General features: G+C 31.5%; 4 protein-coding genes across 5 annotated transcripts; 2 read left to right on the top strand and 2 right to left on the bottom strand.

The window, feature by feature from the left end:
- The first annotated feature begins 675 nt into the window (after positions 1 to 675).
- On the top strand, positions 676 to 5,088 carry LOC134831983 (BTB/POZ domain-containing protein Tiwaz). The gene is made up of 3 exons (XM_063845839.1): positions 676 to 700; positions 3,886 to 4,421; positions 4,490 to 5,088. The coding sequence occupies exons 2-3, from the start codon at positions 3,911 to 3,913 to the stop codon at positions 4,942 to 4,944; spliced, it is 966 nt and encodes a 321-aa protein (XP_063701909.1). The 5' UTR covers positions 676 to 700; positions 3,886 to 3,910; the 3' UTR covers positions 4,945 to 5,088.
- A 167-nt stretch (positions 5,089 to 5,255) lies between these two features.
- On the bottom strand, positions 5,256 to 6,227 carry LOC134828772 (testis-expressed protein 9). The gene has a single exon (XM_063841759.1). It carries the CDS (start codon positions 6,225 to 6,227, stop codon positions 5,256 to 5,258), a length of 972 nt encoding a protein of 323 aa, XP_063697829.1.
- A 1,374-nt stretch (positions 6,228 to 7,601) lies between these two features.
- On the top strand, positions 7,602 to 9,470 carry LOC134829777 (uncharacterized). Its single transcript, XM_063843029.1, has 7 exons — positions 7,602 to 7,751; positions 7,805 to 7,934; positions 7,994 to 8,107; positions 8,172 to 8,402; positions 8,462 to 8,659; positions 8,721 to 8,993; positions 9,049 to 9,470. The coding sequence occupies exons 1-7, from the start codon at positions 7,647 to 7,649 to the stop codon at positions 9,252 to 9,254; spliced, it is 1,257 nt and encodes a 418-aa protein (XP_063699099.1). The 5' UTR covers positions 7,602 to 7,646; the 3' UTR covers positions 9,255 to 9,470.
- LOC134829776 (uncharacterized) lies at positions 9,384 to 23,697 on the bottom strand. 2 transcript variants are annotated; one of them, XM_063843027.1, is made up of 8 exons: positions 23,634 to 23,697; positions 23,433 to 23,557; positions 14,878 to 14,957; positions 13,760 to 13,820; positions 11,079 to 11,314; positions 10,442 to 11,017; positions 10,215 to 10,379; positions 9,384 to 10,152 (listed from the first exon to the last, which is right to left on the bottom strand). In XM_063843027.1, the coding sequence occupies exons 3-8, from the start codon at positions 14,911 to 14,913 to the stop codon at positions 9,955 to 9,957; spliced, it is 1,272 nt and encodes a 423-aa protein (XP_063699097.1). In that variant the 5' UTR covers positions 14,914 to 14,957; positions 23,433 to 23,557; positions 23,634 to 23,697; the 3' UTR covers positions 9,384 to 9,954. The 2 variants fall into 2 exon arrangements, with proteins under 2 accessions (XP_063699097.1, XP_063699096.1); XM_063843026.1 differs by lacking the exons at positions 23,433 to 23,557; positions 23,634 to 23,697 and adding an exon at positions 21,687 to 22,151.
- Between the last annotated feature and the right edge of the window lie 880 nt (positions 23,698 to 24,577).

Raw genomic sequence — 24,577 nt, 5'->3', positions numbered from 1 at the left:
CAACGGATTTTCTTCATTCTTTTGAGCAAACTTTAAAAACAGGAAAACTACAAAAAAATACAAGAAAATTGTTAAAAAATTTAAAATAAATTACCGAAAATTCATCTTCGTCATTAACATTTTCGTTCTCGCCTATAAAATAATCTCCGAAACAAGAAACGTGTTTATTGCACTTTATAGAAACGCGCCATGAAAGAGCATTTGCGAGAGCAGGATTGCTGTTGTTTTCCATTCCTCCTACACACGTTGCATCAACAGAATACTTGCATGTAACCGGGAATGAGATAAAAAAGAAAATTTCCTCTTCACACACAAAACACACCATCCGTATATTTAATATGGCCATATAACTTTCATACATTCATGAATGAAAATTATCGTACGGAGCACGATGATGATGCTTCGGTAAATTCAAAATACAACAAACGTTGTTCTTCAGTCTTATGTTTGCGCTCATTTTGTTCGGTTCGTTCCGAAGATACGCAGTCAAAGAACTAGAATTAAAAATTATAAAATACTTATTTAATAAATTAAATTAAATATTAAAAAAAACATTTGATAAAAAAAATTATTTTGTTATTTAAAAAAAAAACTTTTTAAAAAATTAGTGAAATATTTCAAGAAAATATTTTTGAAGCGATAAAATTGAAAAAGTCAAAGTGGATCAAAAATTCATTCTAGAGCCCGGAAGCCTTAAAAGGTAAGTTATTTTTTAAAAAGTGTTTTTGACGCACTTCACTAGCTTTCTTCTTCTCAATCATTTTAATTATCTTGACATGCGTTAATTCTGACGAAAACTTTTTGTATGAATTTAATCCCGCCTTTTACTTATCTCCTTAATTAAAAGTGAAATAAAAAGAAATTTTGTGAGTGACGTCGACTTATAATATAAAATTTCGGTATTTTTTGTATTTTTGAAAGAACACGTCAAAAACAGTTTGAAAAAAAAATTAACGCAAACCTCGCCGGTTGTTAAATTAAAAACATAATTTGCTTTCTGCAAATATTTGTCACATAACCCATATAATAATTTTTCTCCTTTTTTGGTGTGTTAATAATATAAAAGTTCATGTTTTTAATCAGACCCACTCAAAGGTAAACGAATGCACCAACCTTATCGATTATAATGATGATGATGATGACGACGAAAAAAATATTTTAACTCTTGCAATGTGATATGCGGAGAACATGGCAACCAATTCGAGTGTATTTTTATATTTTATTTATGTATGATGCCTGCGAGCGATGTTCATATAGCCCGGAGCTGGCCTTTCGATATCTGTAGTGTTTTAAATAAGTCTCGAATAGCAAAAATTCGTAATGATATCAACTGTATGAAAATATTTTATATCGTTCCGAGTTCCCCGAGTGTATGTGTGCCATACTGAGTGTATATAAATAATTACATGCCTTCAGGATAGTAAAATAAAATTGTGTGTACTTTTCACTGTGCTCGCTTGCCTCGGCTCTCTACGATGTGCACAGATAAAAATTGTGTTATATTTCGAAAAACGCGGCGCGCGGTGTTGGTTGAGATATGAAATGAATTTTCGTTCTACAATTGTCTCTACTGCACACAGGGACACACACAAAAATTGCCTTTTGCCTAGCTGCCGGCTACAAATTCTTAATTAGCGAGTTGTTCGAGTACTTGACAAGAATATACACTCGTCGTCGTCGTCAGCGTCTGCCTCAGCCTTAGTGTATTTTATTTTTATATATACTTTTTTTTCGTTGTTATCAACATCATCAACGAGGCTCCGATCTCTCGCTCTCGCTCTAGAGAGATATATAAATAAATATATTTTGACGCTTTCGGGTAAAAGTACATTTCGTACGCAATTTTAAAGTTTAAGTTACTTCATCGCTCGACACCAGCGCATCACACACCGGCATATAAAAAAGTTTTTTAGGATATGAGCGATGAGGCAAAACGAGCAAGGCAGGATGTGTGTATTTCTGTACTGCATATATATGGATGGATTCATAGCCGAGGGCGAAAATTTGAGAAGTAATTTTTGTTGCATATATATGGATGGATTCATAGCCGAGGGCGAAAATTTGAGAAGTAATTTTTGTTGCTTTCTTTTTTATTTCATTTATATACACACATATATTTTTTAAATTTCTCATTATTCTTCTGATGTCATGACATAGCATGACAGCCTTTAAATAAGAAAAAAATAATCCTCGCAAAAGTTTAATATTTCGTGCAATGTGCGCCACAATCAATAAAACTGTAATTAATTCAATTATTTTTGCATGATTAGCCACTTTAATTCTCGCAATGGCTGATAATGAAAGGTGCATCCTTTGATTTCAAAACCTTTCAGTCATTTACTTCTGTTTGAGTGCATGATTTCCAAAAATCACCATTTTCATGCAACTCATGCAGTTCATTAGTTGCGGAAAATCTGGTTACGAGTTAATTTGAAGCGAGTGTTCTTTGTCTAGTCATGTAACAACAAGCAAGAAATACATTGGAACAAGATGATCAAAAATGACCCGAAATTTTGTGATTTTTGGCATGTTTTGTTTGGCAAAATTTTCTTGACAAGGAAGAAGGATGAGATGCATCAATATTTAAGACAAGAACATGTTTACGTTTGCAATGGACAAAGACATATATTTTGTTTCATTCTAAATTTATTTTTGAAAAGTAAATAGTAACATCTTCCTTTTCCTTCAAATTACCACAGAGGTAAAACGAAGGGTCACTAGGAAAAACTGCACATGTGCTATTTTCAACAAACTGAAAAGTCATTTTTTTAATAAATTTGATTTTCATTGACTTTTATCAATTTTTATGCAAAAAACAATCTTAACTTAATAAAACTTCTAATAAAAATGTTTAGCTCCATTTGAATTTTCATGTGTTATACGAAAATTAGTGTTTAGAACTGCTATAAATGCAATAATACATATATTTTTGATCAATTCTTGGATTTTTATCGAGTTTTATGAAAGTACACGTCTTTTCGTCCATTGCATCATTTTTAACTCAATTTGTCAAGAAAGGGCGTATGTACGATTTATCTTATTAACGCTTCAAACGTCTTTTACGATATTAGAAGAGCTTTCGAACGCTGACAACTAAATAAGTTGAATTTTCCCTTAGTCCTCAAAAGATTCAAACGTCACAAATGCTGAAGAATAAAATAAATGAACAACCAAATAATAACAACAACTCAAAATATTTATGGACAGAAGGCACTAAAAGGCTTATTTATAAAATACGTGTCCGGCGGCGAAAGAAAGTACGGTATACCTATGTTGTTGATTCGTCTTGTTGTAACTAACGTATAGGCCAGAGGAGGACATATAGCATGAAAATCCTTCTTCTCCTTCTTCCATCCTGCCAAAATGAATAATATTGAAAGGTGTTGTATTTGTGTCAGACATCATTTCATGCATATTTTGCGAGGACTCTCCCAATGCTCCACAACATCACAAACCAAATAATAATAATATCGGAGTAAAAGCAAAAACATCAACTATTAATTTGAATAAATGGACTTTTGGAAAATGTTTTGTTACACATGCGTGTGTATGTGTTGTGTTTGTTGAAGCAAGGCACAGAGAGAGATGAGGTCCTTTGTGTGTTCGCTATATTTACGGTAAGACGTAAATTTGGGATAAAATTTGATACATTGGCATTGTTGTTTTAGTACAAAATATTTACAATGAGTTGTTGGTCCATTTCGGTCGTCGTCATATCAAAAAGTTATTGTTTTATGGATGTTGTTATTACATACGAATTTTACGAAGACAACATCAGCAATGTTTGTGTCTTAATAGTTTGCTATGGAAAATTCATAAACTTCCACTTTTAACATGTTCGGGACATTAATTAGTGACCGTTCGTTTGTTTCTTTTTCATTGCAGGCGAAAATGTGTTGTGGACCGGGACATGGATAACTCTGGAACACCTCTTGACGCTCGCATGTTTCCAGTGACGCACATCAAAGTCAGCAACTCGCCGCGAACATCGCCAACTAATTCCTGCTCGCCACCAGCATCAGTAGTACCACCGCCGATCTCGCCAGCTGTGTCCGTAAGCGCCAACTCTAGCGGTGGAACCAGCACGTATGGCATGCATCAGAACCCGAAGACTCTTGGCATCCCGTGCGTAGCAGCAGCTTCTCGCATGAACGCTCCGGTGCACATTGATGTGGGTGGTACAATTTATACAAGTTCCTTAGAGACGCTTACAAAGTATTCCGAGTCCCGACTTGCCAAATTATTCAGTGGCGGCATACCCATTGTGCTGGATTCATTGAAACAACACTATTTCATCGACAGAGACGGCGAAACTTTTAAACATATTTTGAATTTTATGCGAAATTCGAAATTGCTTATTCCCGACAATTATGGTGAGCTGGAATTACTGCTGGAGGAAGCGAGATATTTTGATATTGTTCGTAAGTGAATGTTGTTTCAATTCAAACTTTTTCCGTTTTCAAATAATTTTTTTTTTTAACTTTTTAAGCTATGGTCAAACAAATTGAACGCCTAAAACGGGATCGCAACAAAAACGGTTACAACAACAACTATTCTCCGCAATCAGACACCAAAACATCATGTGTCCTCTCCAATTCACATCGAAGTAATTCCTGTGATACTTTTGAAGTGGTCGCCCTCCATGTTTCACCTGATCTGGGCGAAAGGATTCTCTTTTCAGCCGACCGCTCGATCCTCGAAGAACTTTTTCCCGAAACATCGCAAGCAGCTTTGGATGCTCGTTCAAATGCGTCATGGAACCAACACGAAGGCACTCAAGTGATTCGATTTCCACTCAATGGTTTTTGCAAACTGAATTCGATACAGGTATTGACGCGCTTAATGAACGCAGGTTTCTTGATAAAAGCCAGTACAGGAGGCGGTGTGGAAAGTCAACAGTTTTCGGAATATCTCCTCGTCAGACGAAATGCAGGAGATAATTGAGCTTCTTTTGTGTTTAAATAAAGTTAAAAATTAAATTGAGAATAATGCAATAAAATCCTAAGGATTTAAACAGATAAGAAAGAAACTCGTGAATTAATGAAAAGAAAATTAATGTTTTTATTAATGGAAAATAAATGTGGAAAAATAAATTTTAAAGTTAAGAATATAAAAAAATGCAGTAAAATAAACTAATTTATGATCTCAATGTTTCTAATTGACGTCTTTAATGTTTTAAAAATCATGTCCAGCAAAAAACATACTTTATTAAATTCTTAATGACACACTTTTTTATAAAATGCACATTAATTACTCTAATGACTATTTGGTTGATCGCCACTTGACCACTTGAGTAACTTCATATATTCCCTTTCCGCAATTTCTATCAACTTTTCCTCATCAAAGCAGTTGTTCTGTTGTTTCAATTGGTCAATTCTTAACAATTGTTTTTTGAAGGCATTCAACATTTGCATTCTTTCCCTCTTCAACTCCTTTATTTGACCTTCTAGAGTGGCCCTTTCCTGAGTTTTTGAAAAGCGAATTTCCTTCTCGGCATCACTCAATTCATTCAAACGAGCTTTTGTCGCTTCGTGTGTTTGTCTGAGCTGCGTCAAACGAACTTCGAGTGTTTGATTTAATTTTTTCAACTTTGACCACTCTGCAGACACGCGAGCTTGTTCCTTGGAAATAGCCTGAATTCGATCATCCTTTTCCTGAATTACATCCCGTAATTGAGCATTCTTCTCTTCCAATTTTTTGACCGTTTGTTGTAAAGATGCGTGATTGGAGTCTAATGCGTTGTATGCAACATCGGATCTTTCGATTTTTTTCGTTAATTCCTTGATTGTTTCATTTTGTTCTTTGTTCTCACTTACAGCGGACTCCAATTCATTTTGCAATATTGCCACTTTAGCTTTGAGGAATTTGATGAGATTATCTTTGTTCACGTGTTTTCGTTCCAGCACTCGAGGAACGACGTTTAGATTGTCACTGGTCGTATCTGTTGACTTTGGTACTGGTAAATCTTTGTTAGAACTGTGAGTGCTGGCACTCGATTCACAACGTGATGCTCTAGTACAAATCGGTGGAGATTGTTTTGTAGCAGCTTCGGTTTTGATTTCGACTTTTTCTGGTTTCCAGACGTTTTTGTCAAACTTTTTCGTAATAATTGCGGCCTTTTCATTTTTGTTAAAGAGTTTTGGTGAACCTTGATTTATACGTTCGTTCAATCGGATTAATTCCTTTTCACGATCCAAAATTTCTGCTACATAATTTTCAGGAAACATTTTGTTCAAATTTTTTTTAAAAGAAACTTCCCGGCGTTTTAGTTCAATTTATTTTTTGTTTGTTTTGTTTAGTTTGCGTCTATAACAAAGCGTTGCCATGACAGCCGTTACCCGCGTTGTTTTATTAATCAGAACGATGGTCACCATTATTTGGCATTCAACAGGTAAATTTAAAAAAAAACTTATATCAGAGATTTCATATGCGATTAGTTTATTAATATTTCATTTTCCTCTGTTTTTCTTTTTTGTTATAAATTATATCTCCACAATTTTTTTTTTTTTGATTATACATAAATATATTTTTTTTATAGAAAAAGATGATTATTTAGTATCAGAAGTGATTTTCATATCCTCTTCCATATTTTTCCATTCGTCCAGCCATCTATAATGGAACAAGTTACGAAAATCTAACATCTGATTTTAATATTTTGATGAGTCCAGCAATTATTTATCCGAAGAGAACCACTGTTGGCATGCTTCAGACGCAACTTCACACATGGCTTGAAGTTTCTGGGCTCCGGCTTCGTATTCCACAGAGTTGCCTCGTTTACCGAAAATGCTGCCTGTAAATTTCAATAAGATAGGATAATTTTATTTCGTTTAAATTGAATAATTTAAAGATGAAAATTTTAATTTTACCATTAAATGGCGGCTTTCGGTAACCGGCTTCAGCAACATCGAATGTTGCCAAGACGACAAAAAGAGCAAGTAAAACTATCAAGAAACTCTTAGCTGGTGAGTGCATTTTTTTGCTTTTTTATTAGTTTTTGATGGGTTTCTAGATAACTTCTTGTTTTACAAGACTCGAGAAGAATACTGAATGGATGTTTAAAGATCTTCTCCTTTTTATATTTTGGCGCAATGAAGAAAGATTCGCGGAAGTGCTTTTGCGCAGATGCTCCACGCATTTTCTTGAATGAAATTTTTCTTGTGTACCGAGCATTGATCTAAAAATGAAATTACTTTGGGGAGTATTACACTTAATTTTTATAAAATAATAGGGAAAACAATTTAATTATGGCGTGTCAATTAACAACAACAACGTTATTGTTTGTTACAATTTAGACTTTGTCTCCTGAACGTAAATTCAATTAATTTTTGTGTCGTTCATAATAATTGTGTGCTGAAATGCCGCTGCCGTTTTCTTGCTTTTTTTAAGGTGAATGAAGAGATAGAGTTGGGAGTTCTTTTTAATTGATGTACGTATGGGTGAGGGGATTTTGCTGAAATATTTCATTTACTTTGACTAAATTTAGAAATGAATATTTCTACACCGTTATCATACTATCTTATCATTCGTAGAACAAGATAAGCAATTCGTATCACTTTGTTTTCTACAGTATTAAAAAGTCAATCAGTATTATTTTGAAATTAATAGCATTTACATTCAATTTATATTTTCACTTCGATGATCTGAAAATGACTTGTCGATACAATACTTTTCTTTTATTATTGCATTTTTTGATTCATTCCAGTTTTCAAAGTCTCGACGACAAATATTTATGCACAGAAAGATTTTGTGAAGTAAGTTCAAATTTTTTTATATTAAATGAAGAAAATAAAATATTTGTTTTCAGAAATATGTTGAAGAAAATGGTTGTCCAAAAGTTGATATTGCTTGTCGTGCTCAGAACTCAACGCATAATGGTCGACTCTTTGACTCTCCAACTCCATGCAATTGTTGCGAGTTTTGCTTAGAGAATTTAAGTAAATTTATCAGTTTTTTTTCGAATTCAAAATTGTTTTTAATTTTATTTTTTTTTTAGAAAAAGGTGAATGGTGTACAATTGGCACTCCAGGATCCCCTCTTCCAAGCAAAATTTGTGGACCAGGTCTTTATTGCACTGCGCATGAAGGTCAACACGCCACCTGCGAATCAAGTAAGAATTATTTTAATTAAAATAAAAAAAACTCTTTGTCAAGTGATATTATTCCATTTTACAGTGCGTGAAAGTAGATCTACTCCATGCTTTGAAGAACAAGATAAATTCGACAAGGATAAAGAATCTGGAAAAATCGGCAACTATCGGCCAAGACCAAAATGTGATAAGGATGGTTTCTATGAGCCAACTCGATGTGTCTCGGGGCAAACATGTCACTGTTTGAACAAAGATGGACAAAGGATTTTCGGAGAAGCAGTTGAAACGGAAGCCATTGAATTCTACATGAAATGTGGTAAATTTTTATTAATAATTAGGTGTTTTGTACTTTGGAGTAAAATTTTAATTTTTTAGAATGTGCTAGACTGTCAGACTCAGCTAGAGAAGTGATCGAGCCACAATTCCCAATTATGACAGCTCGATGTGACATGAAAGGTTCGTTTGATGCACTGCAATGCATGAACGACGAATGTTTTTGTACTGATTCAAATGGAGGACTTAACGGAGATGAAAACGTTAACATAACTAAAGGGCTATCAGAGCTTCCATGTTGTGAGTATTTTTATTATTTATTTTTAAAAAAATTTCTTATATATAATTTTGTTTACTGCAGATAACAAAACTTTGCATCGAAATATGCGATCGATGAAAGACTATTTACGCGCATGTGAGGCTCAAGCAATTGAAAAATATCAAGAAAAGTATAATCTGATCGAAAAAGGAATCCATGTCATCAATTTCGATGTCGAGGAATGTCAACCTGATGGATGGTTCCTGCCAGTTCGGGTTGATAAAACTAAAAATATGAAATACTGTGCCGATGAACAGGGAAATCTCATAGAAAATTTCGAAGCTATCATTAACAAAGCAAAAGAAATGCAGTGTAGTAAGTGATTTGAAAGTTTTTTTCTTACGAAAAATATTCAAATTTTCTTCAATAGAGTGCGCACGTTCTCGAAAACTTTTGAAAGAAGCAAACGCATTAGAGATCCCTGAATGCGATAGCCTAGGGAACTATCCACCAGCTACATGTCGTCGTGGAAAATGCTTTTGCCAAGACCAAGATGGGCTCCAAACATCACATGAAGTGGAACTGAATGAAATATGTACGCTTTCATGTTGCAAAAGAGGCAAATGTGGATGTTAAAAATATAAAATTTTGAATTTATAATTTTTTTTTTATTATTATTTCGATAAAAATATTATTTTAGTTATAATTAAACAAGGAATTGATTAGAAAAAGTCTTTTTAAATCTAATACGAAGACTTAACATTACTTTTACATTTTTTAAATGTCAAGTGGAGTCATTAAATTCTTGACGATGCATTTATTGAAATTTTGTAGCGTTCTAAAATCTCATTTCTTGACTTTTTGTCGTCAAAAATGAAATTGTAAAACAGAACAAATTTGGCATCTAAATGATTTTAACAAGCCCACGTCAGTATCTATAAATACTGTTTTTAATTTAATTTTTTTTTTTAAATAAAAATGGCAGTTAAATGACGCTTTAGCATCTTCTAACAATTAAATAAAAAGGAAACTTATTTCTAGAATTCCGGAGATTCGATTGTGTTATATTGCTTTATGGAAGCACGTATGTAGATAAAGACGGGTCAAAATTTAAGGATATGAGTTTTGTTACTTCATTAGATAATAAGTGAGTTTCCGTCACCGAGAGAGAAATGTGAGATTAAAAGTGGGGAAAGGGGGTATCAGAAGACATTCAGTCAACAGAGGGCCCGTCATTAGTTTGGAGGCACTTTGTTAAATAATGTCTATCCATATCTTAATTCTATTTTTTAAGCGGATTATCACTGGGTTCGTTCGTAGTTAGTAGCCATTCTTTCTAACTAGTGTGAGAGAAGGCTGTGTTCGTATAAGGACCACTGTAAATTGAGCTGCCTGATGACGAATGAGTCTTGCGGCTGCGACGTGCCATGATGCAAAGTGCGGCCAGGACAACCAATAGCATAAGTACTAATCCAGCAATGGCAATGGCAATTGCAAAACTACGCTGGGAAACGCAAATCGCGTCTTCAATTGACTGTAAGTAAGAAAATTTATCAGTTTTAGATGCTATTTGCTGAGAAACAATGTGACAATTACCTTTTCTTTTGTCACAGAATCGTCATCTTCATCAACAACATCGGCATTTTCGTTGACATACAAACCAGAATACACTTCAATTGTTGCTGGAAGTCCTTCTTCGACTGTTTCGTCTCCTGTTGCACGTTTATTAAGTCGTTTGCCACTTGGATCACATGTGGGTTCCTAAATTAATATTTTTTTTTTTTTAGTTTTAATTAGCTCAAGGAGATTGAAGAAACTTTTACCTTATGACAACTTGGATCTACTAAAGCGCACAACTTGACGTTACACTGGTAGTAAACGGCTGATGTGTAAGGGAATCTGTGAGCTGGGAAGGAAACCTTGGCTGTCGATCGATCGCTCGAGTATTTAAATGGTCCCATAATCTCCGTATCCATTGGACATCCATTTTCGTTGACTAACAACGTCTCTCCCAAGCCAAGACCATCACGAACAATGCAATCCGTGACATAAAGACCGTAAGTATCTTGTTTATCAATATTCACAACAATTTCCAAATTATCTCCAATCTTGACGTTTTCTGCGACTTTTCCTTCGGAGAAGATTTTCATATGAACTCCGGGCATCTCGTTTGTGGCAATGCTATTATCAAGTGACCGACCATAGTTGGATCGATCGGAATAACTAGCGTCATCAGATGTCAATGGTTGAGGGTTTCCATTGGTCGAAGATGTTCCTTTAGTTGCTGCCTCTCGACTCTTGTATCGACACCGAACGTGATAGCTGGTCGTTAAATCTGTTACGAGTTTTAAATGCGGTTGAATGACAATCGTGTTGAAGAATTCAATTTGACCATCCTCCTAAAAATATAAAAAAATAATTTAAAAAAAAATACTTTTCCAAACATTATCAAATATTTACCGTTTCTTGTGGCATCGTACTGCAACTTCTAAGCGGCAACTTGTATTTGAGTTGTCCTTCGTGATTGTGGAATTCGGACATGCAAGTTGAATTCTTAGACAACTCTTTCGGATAAATCATCCCACTGAAGAAACCTTCGTCCGTGGAGGGCGCATCTTTAATCGTGATAACCATGAATCCCGACATACATTGTATCCGGACACTTGGTGTCTTTGATGCGATCACTGACTGGTGTTCTAGAGAGGAAGGAGAAAGAAAAAAATATAAATTATTAAAATGCTCCATGGTCACGATCTTTCACCTTTTTCCCATACATGTCTTCGAAGAATTCTATCATGCACGACTGAAGATGGGCTTTGCACACAATTTCAATCCTATTATGGCGAAAAGACGTGGTCTACACACAATCTGATCACTTTCAAATACATATAAATTACATGCGGTGTATGCGAGTCGCCATTGTAATGTTATTTCAAATGAGATTTTGCACCAAACCAGCACCAATTGACTAGTGTAATGACCTTTACTTTATATTCTTCTTTTTCATGTAGATTTTTTTTTTCATATTTTATATTCTTATTCTCAAACATTGGACAAAGTTGTATCACGTACGAAGGTTCTTTCAAGCATTACAGCTCTGTTGATATGATATTTTCTTAGTTCTAGTCATCTCTTCGAAAGATTTGAAAGAGGAAATCTTTAAAAATGGGGTTTATGGACTTCCAGTTACAACCTTTTTAAGTTTGTCCAAGCAAAAATTGTCTATGTTTGTTAACATTCTACGATGATCAATATCATAGCATATTTTTATCTACAAATATAAACTCGACATGACTCTTCGTTTAAAGTTCTCTTACAATTCTTTTGTTCTGTCTTTATTGATTTTATACATAATCTTCTTCTTTCAAAGCGATTTTAACACTCAGCTACAAAATATTGTATGGCAACATGAAAAAGCCAATAAACTCTAACATTTTGTATAAAAAGTTGATATTCCATAATTTTTTAGCAAGATTCTTTACATTTATTTCAATGAAGAATAAACATTTAATCACCCTCACTCTTTAATGGTTTTGCGCTCCCACGTTAGATTTTTTTTCTTAAAAATAATTGTTCTAAATATGGAAGAAGCAACTTTTTTAAGTTCCGTCTGTTTCACGGTTATAAATTAAAACCTGTAGGAAAGAGACCTAAGTGATGACTTTTAAATCTCCCAGCGGTAACACTCAACAAATTAAATTTAAAAAAAAATAACGCAAAATTGACATGAAGGTGTGAAAACCAAATTTTTCTTTTGAAACGAAATATCTTGCCTTTAAAATAAATCAACTTAAAATACTGTTTTTATAATCCGATATATATTACTTATTTTTATTTTATTTACCCGTAATTATTTGTCACCATAAATTAACGTAAGAAAAAATTATAATTGCACACATCTTTTCGATGATTGTTTAATAAGCAGGTAAAAAGTGCTTGTTTTCAAAGAAAACATTGACAAATATGAAGAAATTACTCGTAAATACATTTCATAAGAGAAATAAACTTTTTTTCGTAAACAGCAAAAGGTTTTTAACAGCATACAATAAATGGTAAAACCAGTCTTATTAAATGAAACGTCCAAGTACAAAGTGTTCAATAAAAAGTGAAGTAACTATTCTTCTTGAAGAAATATATTTACTTGAAGAATATCAAAAAGTAATAACATATAATTTGATTTTTTAATAGTTTTAAATTGGTGATGTTTCAAAATAAACTTCGAGGACATGCTAATTTAACGCCCTGTACTAAAAAATGGATAATATAATTACGGAATTCGCATGAATGAGTCAAGACTTATTCACGTCGCGACTATATGGCAAAAAAGTGTCGCTTTGAATTGTTTTTGTACAGAAGTAACGTAATGAAAGAGGTGGCTTTTCAAGTTATCTGCATCTGTGAACAATATTATGTTTTTTTTTTCCTAAAACTTGTAAGACAAGCGTGTGATCGACGTTTAAACATTAATAAAAGAAAATAGAAAACAAGAAATATTTGCATGATACGTGGATAAAATCATCATCACTTTTAACATTTCATCCAATGTCATCGCATTCACTTTATTATCATAACAATATTTCAAAACTTAGGTAATTCAAAAAACAAAATCTGTTTCCATTACAGTTTTAAGATCAAAATCATGGGGGATGTAGATTTTTTTGTTTATATTATATTTTATAAATTTGTTTAATTTAAAAAAATATTAATTATTGAAATAGTTACTTAATAAAAGTTTGATTATGATTTGACTCAAAAAATATTTAAAAAAAAAACAAATAAATAAAAGTAATCCTAAAATTTTTTAAAATCGTTATTTACAAGCTAAAGAAAATAATAATAATAACAAGAAAAAAGTATTTCAAAACTCATATAATTTTTTTTATCTAATTTTTAAATAAAATGATAAGGATGGAAACAAGATAAGTTTTTGAAATAACCTTATTACAAAGTCGAAAACATGTATTTATTTGTTGTTTTTACATTTTTTTTTTCTTTCTCTCTCACAGATTTGTCTATCATATTATCTTTACAACATTCGCAAAACAAAAGTATGCAAAGTTACAAACAAAAAGGCAATTTACTTAATTTTCAATCACAATAATCATCCACGCCATATCGTATTACCCTTTCACAGTACTTACTTTTGAGATGTGTTGTTGCTGGAAGTTGTGCACAGTGTGTAAGAGTCGTGGCCAGCGTTGTCTGCAAAATAAAAAAAGAAAATAAACAATGAAATTACGTTAGAATCCGTTATTTTATAATAAAATTATCATTACATGGGCTCTGTACCATTGAATTTATTTATTAGGAACGTACTGGACGCATAATTAATTCGAATAATGTTGGCAACATTAGAGGTTTACGGTGAATTATGAATGTTGCCGTTTGTCGTGCTGAACCACCGACAACAACAACAGTAGACGTGCTAATGTTATTTCATTTCTAGTTTATTGAAAAATGATCAAATGATAAAATGCAGCGACAACACACGACAGTATTTTAGCGAGAAATGTAAGCAAAAAAACCAGAAATAATGTTTAAAAGTTGTTTTCCTGCTTTACCCAACTGCAGTCGGTTTTATGATTTGTTTGTGCGTGTTCACGTATTTAAATTGAGCCTCGAGCAATATAAAGTGTCTAGCTAAATGAACGTATAAAAAGTGGACAAAGATGTGGTCGTAGGTTGAAGAATAAAACGGTTGGGAGACTTTTTGAGCTAAATTTATGGTAATTGAGGTGTTTGACCCACGAACAACATCATAAAATCAAGTAAAGAGGAAGGAATCGTATTTTAAATATGTAAGGCCTTGAAACTTTGGTTCATCAAAAAGACCTCCTGCAAAGGGATTTTGAAATATTTAAATGTTTTCTCTTCCTTTCGCTCGCATTTTACTAGAGATTATAAATTCCATCACATTACCTTACATCACATTTAAAATAACAAGCACTAAACTACATTTACTAATAGCATTTACGTTTTTTTTTTCATTTCTCGTTTAATTGCCAACAGCAACAAATAACTCGCACGTCTGTTACTCGAAATTATTGCACAATTTCATGAGTATGTGTGTGTGAATCTCTTTTACAAATTTAATACGCTGTATTATTGTTAATATTTACACTTTTCCTTCATCGTCGTTTCAATGATTAAATCTGTCTTGCTTTACAACAAAATTAAAAAAAAAAAAAATGCGGAATCACCATGGCCTTTGTAGTGATCTTCCGGGTCAAAATTAAATCATTTGAAATTTTATACTTACGATAACAACAACAAACAAGTTGAATTGTGGCAGCATTTTAAATTTTGTGTCCTTACTAATTTAGTACTTCCAAAATAATTCTGTAAATAAAAATAAAGATTTTATTTAATTATAAGTTAATCAAGTTTTGGGAAAGAGAAAAAATAAGAACACCAAAAATTAAGGTTAATTGGACAGGGGAACAAACATCAAACATCATGAACACACATAAAATAACATTTCCCGCCGTCTTTCTTTCCGCTTATTAAGTAAGTATGTTTTATATCAAGATTCGGATCAAAAACATGCCAAAACAAAAGTATGTCAATATGCTTTATTCAAATTCCATATTTATTCAAAAGCAGCATAAAGCAATCAAAAATAACAAGAATGATGAAAAGTACGCGATAAAAGAAAGAATATGAGAAATTTTTACAGTTTTTTTCTCGTTTTTACAATAAATACACGAAAGATCATTAAATTTGATGCCTTTGTCTTCGTACTTTCCATATTATTTTTATTGTTTATCTCAATTTTATTGTTCGAAAAAAAAACTCATCAAAATAACTCACACATGTTACGTTCTTCCAACGCGAATTTCTTTTTTTTGAGTTGTCAATTTTTGTCATGATATAATAATAGTGATACAAAAATATTGAAGTGACATAAAATTTTACTTTATTTCTCTGAGGTGGAGATGTCGCATGTGTTTCGTGTTTTTTTTAAGGTAAAATGTACGAATTTAGGTCATGACCGTTGAAAAAACACGTTAACATTTAATGATGATACAAAAAGTAAAGAATTTTTTTTATAATTAATATTTTTCTTTGATGGTTAAAAATCAAATCATGATATGAAATGGTAAGATAAAGTAACATTTTTGATTTTGATTTGTTTTTGGTTTGATCTGTAAATTTTACAACATAATTTATTTAAATCAAAAAAATTAATTTGTTTTGATTCGATATATGATACAATTAAATTATATTTTTAATTAAATATTTAAAAATTCTAATAAATTTTCTACAATAATTATTATAGATGTTTTTAAACCTAAAATTGACTCATCTCAGTTTATTCAATATTTTAGGTTTTTGTGAAATTGAAAACCTAATTTTGGGAAAAAAATTTGGATTCTGGGAAAAAAATTCCGTTCCTCTAATTTTCTTAGAGAAAAAAATAGTTTCATATCATTGGTAATGCATTGTTTTCAAACTTTAAAAGCTAAAACACCAGATTGCTTTTTAATCCACAACATCCGATCTAAATTTTCTAGTGAAAGAAAGACCAATGATTGTCACACAACTCAAATAACAGTTGTTGATATTGACAATAATTGGAGCTCTTACAGATACTTGTGTGATTTATTACATGTCGTCCCACTTTTGACTCTAGCATTACAAATCATCTCTCACGTTCAAATGAATCACATTTTTTACGTATTATCGTCAATTCAGCCTCAATACTCGCAATTATCTCATACTTCTCATTTTGTCTTTTTTTTACGTCTTTATATTCGATCATCGTCTATTGTTACACTTTTGTCGTCATATACTGTACTTGGGGTATCTGTGTCATAAAACATGTCTATTACTTCGATGATATTACAACGTGAATATATAATTAATGTGTCAATACATGAGTTTGATACGTTTTTTAAAAACAATTATTATGATTGATGCAATTATGTATCGAGCTAGTGAAGAAAGATGACTTCTCCGGTACCTTATGGACTACGTAGAGACTGTTCGTGGTGTGCTAGATATGGAGTCCAATTAACTTTATCTATCATTATACAGTGTACTTGTATTTTTCCCGCATAAATATAGAGAAACGGAGATAAAGATAAAGGTAATGATCGGTATTTCTAGCATGAGAAACTTCGTGGAAGAATCAAATTCTATTTATAACATAAACAAAATTGCAAAGTAATTGAAGCAACAAGGGAAATGTTTATTCAATGCGCACATATCAAATAAGAAGGTAACGGGACTCAAGTTAACTTTACGTACAATTTGAACTACTAACAAGTACATAGCGGCGGTGCGATTACATGTAGTTTTTTCTTGTTTTTCTGTTATTTATTTCTTTTAAAGTTTTTTTTCTGCTTTGCTTGTGTTGGACAAAGATAACAAGAAAAGGGCAAAAAAGGTATATTTTAAGATTGCAACAAACATTTACGTAATAACATATGAATTGATATAAGACGAAAAAGGCACGGACCGATTCAACTCTCAGAAGTTGTTTTGAAATATTTTTTTGCAAGATAAATTGTCACAAGTCGGGTTGCATTGGGATTAGATAAATTTAAATGATTGCAGGTCAAATTGCGTTTCTTGTAAAAGTAAAAAAAAATATTAGAGTCCTTGCCAAAATTTTATTTTAAATTTTAATGAATTTTTAAGCTCCGAGCTCAAAAATAAGATTTACCTATTTTATAAAAACTTCAAACTGGCTGAAAGTCGGCAAGAACGAGAAAAAAATAACAGATTACAAAATTTGATTGCATTATTTAATTTTAAGAAAAAAAAATAATAAAAGTTTAAAAATACATTTATATGTTTTCACTAAGCCCTTTGTCTATTTTCGAAATTATGTTATGAAATTGAATTTAAAAACTTGGAATCCCAGAAGTCTAAAATAGTTACTAAATAAAAAAAAATCGATATTGATCCCTTTGATCCACATACAGTTAAAAGTGAAGGTAATGGGAACCGCCTTGCAAATATTTCATAATAATACAAAATAAAAATGAAAAAAAAAAATATTTGCATCCCAAATACAGAGATATCACTGTTAGCAATTTAATCTCATAATACCTGTTACCTGTCAAAATATATAAATTCGTAAATAACATTCCGAAAAAAGAAAATTTTATGAACAGACAAACGACAAACACATTGGCAACATTCGATAATAGTATTTAAAAAAAAATACACGAAACTAGTTTTTTCGTATATGGCTTAAGTCCGCCGCCATATTTTTTGTTTGTTGTATTTTGCATTCGATCAATTCAATAACAGAACGTTCATTCATCTACACACCGCGAACTCGGCTGCTGCTACGAACTAACACATGATTCAATTCAGACGTGACACGACAAAATCATTGCTGCTAAGTTTGTGCGGGTCGTTGTAAAATATTGCTATAAGTTGCTCGTAAAAAAACCTTCGCACCTTTGCGAAAAAAAAGCGAAATCAATTTAAATATTTTATTGCTATATTTTGTGTGTGTTGAGGAGCGCTATTTAATTGTTACAAGTAAGATGAGGTAATAAGGTGCTATATCGACAATCGGGTTAAGGAAAAAAGTACTTAGTGACAGAATTAAACATCTTTTTTAATGAAAAGAACCTTGAATTAGTAGTTATAGAACTCTTATGTCAAAAGATATTAATCGACGGAATTCATTTTCAGAACTTTGGAACTCATTCTTTAAATTTTTTGTTCAAGTCCGAGACTCTTGTGCTTGAAATTAATTTTTTCGGAAGGCTCAATAACATTGAGAACCGCTTTTTTTTATTCGGAATATGTTTCTAAGCTAACGTTTCATAAAATGGGCCTTGTTATATATTAAAAACAATTTAAATGGAACATTTACTACACAAACAAAAAATTCAAGTGATCATCTTTTAAAATAAATTCTTTGTTCAAAATATGTACATCAATTGTTTTATCTGTCCTTTGCTTCTCCAAAAAAAATGTATTTTGAACAAAAAATGACATTCAGCTTTAATCATTACTCAAGGTCACATGACCCTATTTGGAAAACACCTTTAAAGCTACTTTAAATCGTCTCATTTAACCATCTGACGCGATAACACGTACGTGTACTTTATCACCATGATCTACTTTTCTTCAATAATAAAAAAAAACTCTTCAAATATCATACGGAAAAAAATTAACCGTTAAAAGATTCGCAATTTCGTTCATTCACTTTTATTTTAATTTAAAACATGATAAGCGCATCTCATTTGTTCAAATTTTAACTGAAGAGTTAAAAACGTAACGAAAGACTTTAAAAATCAAACAACAAACCTCATTGTAGCTCATCCACAATGCAAACATAGCGGATGAAATATGTTAAAATTCGACATATTCACAGCACGGTTAACATTGAAAAAGTTTGTTTTTGTACGAAAAAAAAATTAAGTGTGTTAACTCAATACATTTATGGTTTACTTACACACATGACATAATGTTCAATTTTTTTTTCTACGCATTAATGTAAATATGAATCGTGAGTGATGAATATTGAATAATGTAGTTCGTTTGTAACTCTGGTGGAAGTAAAGTTGGGTCAATTAAACAAGCAAGGCAGTGTAAAAATGGGCGTGAAACTGATACCTTTACAGAGATGAATTGCGGAGTTAATTGTAAAAATTAAAGGTAGGCCAAGTAAGGCAAGGAATTAAGATCGATGACCTGCAATTTCAACCCTCTCATTTGGATTTCTGAAAGAAAATGGATCACATAGTAATAAATTCGCAAAGACCTTGCAATTGAACTTCAACAACAAAAATAGCTAATCAATCAATAGACAATGCTCGAAAATTCTTTAAATTTATTTGGCTCCATTCAACCTTAAAAGCGTGACAAAAATATTAAAACTGCATATCGAGTCACTTATTTTACTACCTTCATCCTTCATAGAGCACCACCTTAAGTTGTGCTTTAAATGTGTCAATAATTTGATCTATAACAACATAAAATATTCCAAAATTGACAGATCACGCTTTTCTTTCTTCTTTAATTTACAATAGCGTTCTTTAAGAGAATTACCTCCCAGAAACACAGCTCGAATATAATCAAACAAAAAATTATTGATTGTAATTTTTCATTTCTTTCATTTTTTTTATAAATTTTTATACACAATAAAAACCGTTCAACATGCAAATAAATTACATTCCCCCTTCTTGACTTCTTGCTTGTTACAAAAGCTCTCATTTGACATTCGACGGAGAAAAAGACACGATTCACTCATAAAAATTTGAATTAAAAGGCGATTCATCATCATGAGTTTCTTTCGTATTTTTTCGATTTTAAATATTCAAAAATAGTTCGTGCTTCCCGTAAGACGATTGTCTTGATCCGATACGAAGTTTATATACCAAAGTGACGTCGCGACTAAAGTATATGGTGATACATCCGCACGATTTTTATGTTTCTATCCTGTGTTTTTTTTTCATTCGATGACGATGATGATTTTGATTAAATAATACAAAGCACACATAGTGTGAGAGAAAGAAAAGAGCAACATTGTAAAAAAACGGTTAATTTTCAATTGAGCTTTGGGGGAAATTGTATTAAAACTGTTATATCACCGCGAAATCTGAACTTTAAATCATAAAATGTCTGATAAATTTTGTCGATATAGCCAGGCTTTTACTTAATTTTACTCGCATTAAAATAATAAGTAATAAAAATTTAAATAAAGTACCCCTATTACGTGTCGAGTTGTCAGTCATCGTCGCCAGCTCATTCAATTGTGTCTCTCTAAACAGTTTGCGGTATTACTTTTTTATTGTTTCTTCTTTTTTATTACAACAACAACAATGGAGTAGCTAGTGTATGTGCACTTAATAACAATTTTAATTTGTCTTAATAACATAGATTTGCTAGATTTGTCTTATTACGAAGATGATGGTTGATGTTGGGTGTCTTGTTGTGGGAATTCAAAGTCGTAGTAAAAAATTATAATGTGTTGGGTTTTAATTAAATGTTTCTTTGTCTCTTCTTATATTTTTTTTTGTTTTTTGCATGAACTAGCAAAAATTTAAATAAAAAATATTCCTTCTTATTATGTTTGTAATAAAAAAAAGTAAGATTATTCTTCTCTTAGAATATTTGTAATGACCTAGAATCCATTGAAGTATAATATTCTTGGGAGTTTAACAATGAAAGATGAGATTTTGATAAAACATTTATTCTATGAGAATTCGAAAGACTCTGCTTGATATAAAAAAACCTAAATTTTTTTTATGGTTTTTTCTTCAACTTAGGCGCAAATCAGATCAATTGAGAAGATTTGCATTTTTAAAATCTGCTTTACATTCAGAGTTTGCATTTTTGAAGCATAGAAACGTCAAAAAATCATTCCAAATTGTGTTAAGAAGATCTCAGAAAAATTATTTCTATATTTGAAAAGACTTTTTTTCTAACTTTTCTCGATTATGCAAACTTTGGAGTCTCAATGGATTCAAATTTTCTGAAAATTTTGGTACCGTAGGTGGATAAAATGACAAAAAGTGTGTTTTTAGATTTTTTCAACTTTCAGGTAAATCTCTTGAATTCTTATAACCTAGAAGAAAAGAAAATTTCAGTAACGCTTAATTAATCCTGAACTTTAGTCTTCGCAAATTTTGTAAACAATCCTGAACTAACTTCCTTTTCCGCCGTAACTCACGTAAATTTTTGCCAAACCATTCTCGTAATTAAATATCCCGAAAAAAAAACAAACCACACATCAAATGCCAACCCACACGCAGACACACATCACAAGTTCGTCGCTTATTCATTCCTTGATTCTTTTATCATCATTCAAAAGACATTCCATACATCGACCATCAGCTTAGCAGACACGACAAAAAGTATTTTAAAAAGATGGCGTCATCGCAAGTCATTTTATTATACACAAACCACAAAATAGTACCTACTTGTATGCACAAACAACAACAACAACGATTACAGCATACTCTGTTCAACGCAACACATGACAGAGATCAGCACGAAGAACTCTATAAAGGTAATTTTATAGTAAAATAATAAAATACAGAAAAGGCAATACAACAACGCTGACATCGACGCACGTAAATTTATATAGCGACTTACCTTGAGAATGTTTAAAGTGCTTTATAGCGACTCGATGATCAAGTATCCGTTTTTTTTAGTTGATTTGAATCAATTCGCAGAATTTCGTAGGATGAATTCTTATTAGATTTTTTTTTCGTTGAATTTTTCACAAGAGGTGTCTAATTTTGCATGAATTTGTGACTTTAACCTCTTCAATTCGAATTATACAAATTTATTTTTTTGTTATTTGTAAATTGATCACATCATCACTATTTTATGTAATTTTGCATTCTCATGTGTAATTTTAATTCTGTCGATTGTGATTTTTACAAGGCAATGATTGTGGGTGTGCGCAGGGGGTTACAAATATTGCGCTGCCTGTTCTGTGTTTTTTTAGACAATGCAAATTTTTTTTCACTAATTTTATTACACACACGACACCCATACAGCACTACCAGACACACACAGAACGATTTTTAATAAAAGATAAAAAATGTGTGTCTTTCCTCGTCGAATGCTTGCTATAAACTGAATGAAATTGAACTTGTTGATTTTGAGCGAGCTGCTGATGTTGTTTATGGTGGAATGAATCGCTGAATATCAAATGAATAAACTTTCAGGTGTAGTGGTGAGTGTGTTTGTAGTAAGATTACAAAAGTAAACTGGTTTATGAATGAAAATACAGGTGCGGAGCATCAAAGGGGCCGCAATATTTTTTAATTTTAAAAATAATACATTTGACAATAAAAATCTATTAACTTTTAATTTTAAACTATTCTTATAAATCTGTGAAAAGAGTTTCGGAATACAAAAATACAAAAAAAAAATCACGAAAAATAAAGACTGAGTTTTAATCAAGAATCAATGTTTTTGTCATAATTTGAAGTTTTTTTCTTTAATTTTTTTAACCATAAAATCAAAAGCTGTGAAGAATCTGTGTTTTTAGCTTTTCTTTTAAAATTAAATGTAAGAGGACTAAATTTTAAGTAATAACAATCAAAAGGTTTCGGAACAAAATTTTCGAATAAACGTAATTAAAAATTTAATGAATTTTGGGATGATATTTTCTATATTAATCAAAAATTATTTTAAAGGTTTTAAAGTTTTTAAACAAATTCAATAAAGCAAATAAATAATATTATTCTTAAAGCAAAAAAAAAAATGTTGCTCTTGACTATTCAAAGAAATATTTGTTTTCTAATATATTCTTGTCATAATTAAATTGATAATTTTTGAAATTCGTCCCACATCACGTTATCCATCGAATGTAATAAATCACGTATCTTATCAGTAGTCTTCTTTATCACTTGTTTTATCTTACATGCCATAGTCACCGATGTCAAATTCGTTTGTAGTAAAAAATTTTCAAAAGTAAATATGCGGAAAGTGGCGTTCAATTAATGAATTCAGGTTAGCTTAGATTGTGGAATGCAATAAAGATAAGAAAGGTGTTTCATAATACTGTTTTCAAGTATTTTATGGACTGGTCTGTCGAAAAAAAAACTTTAGCAAAAAACCGGAAACTAACGTAGTAACAATAATTTAGCTTATCAACTAATTCTCCTCTTATGTTCAACAACCTTGAATGATGCAAGTTCATGTATCAAACAAAAAAAGTACATTTCGTTCCAACTTGTTCAAGCAATTTTGTCTCAATTTCTATTTGAAAAAAAGTGTAATTAACTAAATGTACATGAATCATTGTGATGCATTCAACTAATGCGTTTACTTGAAATCGCGTGCTTTACCATAATTAGCTTCAGGTAAAAATTTCCCATCACTTACTTTGAAAGAATTTATTCAGTTGTTGATAACGAGATAAAGATTCGCTTTCCTTCAATTCTCATTTCAATAATTAACCATAGCGAATTTGTCACTTTGCATAACGGAAACTCATTTGCTCTCTGAAACTAAAAAGAAAAATTTACACGTTGTAATAAAAATTCGTTATCTGATACGGCTTATCAAACAATATCAATTTATTACCTCATTTACTTAACTCCTTCAATAATAACAAATATATATGACTTATCGTTCAAGTGAATTTCATTTATGAATGTGATGACTAAATGCCACAATCATTTGTACAAACATATCACTCATTTATAACAGATGAATGGAGATAATTCATACTTTTTATTGTTTTATAATATTTAATTAATTCTCTCGCTTATTAGCATCGTTGTCGTCGTCACACATAATTCGTTGCAGCTCAATTTGAATTTTAAATGTAGTGGTGAGTGTACTGACTTTAAGAATACAATAAAAAAAAGTAATGAAAAAAAACAACACTCAAAATATTCATACGACCTTCGCCAATTATATCTCATATAATGTGCAGGTACCAGTATTGTTATGAAGTGATCGAGTCTACTCACTTTTTGTAGAATGTCTGTGAACTACTACATATGCATGATTACAAGATATCGTGTACAGAACATGGTTTTTGATGTTGTAGCGGTTAATGTGAATTAGCATCTGCGCTTAGTAAAAAGGACACGAAAAAAATTGCTTTTCTAATTTTTGTTAGTAATTTTATGAATTTTAACTGCTGAAATCTCATATATAATACCGCATGTTCATAAAAATGTTCACACCAATGTCCGGCACAGCTCCAACAGCAATCTGCCATTTGCTGGCTGATGTTAACCTCAATTTCTGACATTCGTCCTGAATTTTAAATCTGAGCACCTGACAATCATGAGCGAAGTTTTCATATTTTTTTTAAACACAGAAAACAAATTTTTTGAAAATTTCAAGATTTAGCTTTTATGCCGTTTTGTATGGCTTTCTGAGATTTATTCTGTTGACCCTACTTAATATCTCAAATATGGCTCAAATATTTGTATCGAACAACGAGTTTTCATCCGAAATTTCAAAATTGGTACTGAAAGCTAAATTCATTTCGTCGAATTTATAATTTTTTTATA

The sequence above is a fragment of the Culicoides brevitarsis genome, chromosome 2 (genome assembly GCF_036172545.1).
Source record: "Culicoides brevitarsis isolate CSIRO-B50_1 chromosome 2, AGI_CSIRO_Cbre_v1, whole genome shotgun sequence".
Classification (NCBI taxonomy): Eukaryota; Metazoa; Arthropoda; class Insecta; order Diptera; family Ceratopogonidae; genus Culicoides; species Culicoides brevitarsis.
Note: the sequence above shows the minus strand (reverse complement) of the source record. Positions and strands in the feature narration are given on the sequence as shown.

What these genes read in the sequence shown, in the direction of transcription:
- LOC134829777 (XM_063843029.1), top strand. Translation starts at nt 7,647, where the DNA reads ATGACTTGTCGATACAATACTTTTCTTTTATTATTGCATTTTTTGATT. An exon ending in GCTATCAGAGCTTCCATGTT is followed by an intron (nt 8,660 to 8,720) that starts GTGAGTATTTTT and finishes TGTTTACTGCAG; the next exon opens with ATAACAAAACTTTGCATCGA. An exon ending in AGCAAAAGAAATGCAGTGTA is followed by an intron (nt 8,994 to 9,048) that starts GTAAGTGATTTG and finishes TTTCTTCAATAG; the next exon opens with AGTGCGCACGTTCTCGAAAA.
- LOC134828772 (XM_063841759.1), bottom strand. Translation starts at nt 6,227, where the DNA reads ATGTTTCCTGAAAATTATGTAGCAGAAATTTTGGATCGTGAAAAGGAA.
- LOC134831983 (XM_063845839.1), top strand. Translation starts at nt 3,911, where the DNA reads ATGGATAACTCTGGAACACCTCTTGACGCTCGCATGTTTCCAGTGACG. An exon ending in GAGATATTTTGATATTGTTC is followed by an intron (nt 4,422 to 4,489) that starts GTAAGTGAATGT and finishes TAACTTTTTAAG; the next exon opens with CTATGGTCAAACAAATTGAA.
- LOC134829776 (XM_063843027.1), bottom strand. Translation starts at nt 14,913, where the DNA reads ATGCTGCCACAATTCAACTTGTTTGTTGTTGTTATC. An exon ending in AGCAACAACACATCTCAAAA is followed by an intron (nt 11,315 to 13,759) that starts GTAAGTACTGTG and finishes CTTCCTCTCTAG; the next exon opens with AACACCAGTCAGTGATCGCA. An exon ending in TAGATCCAAGTTGTCATAAG is followed by an intron (nt 10,380 to 10,441) that starts GTAAAAGTTTCT and finishes ATATTAATTTAG; the next exon opens with GAACCCACATGTGATCCAAG.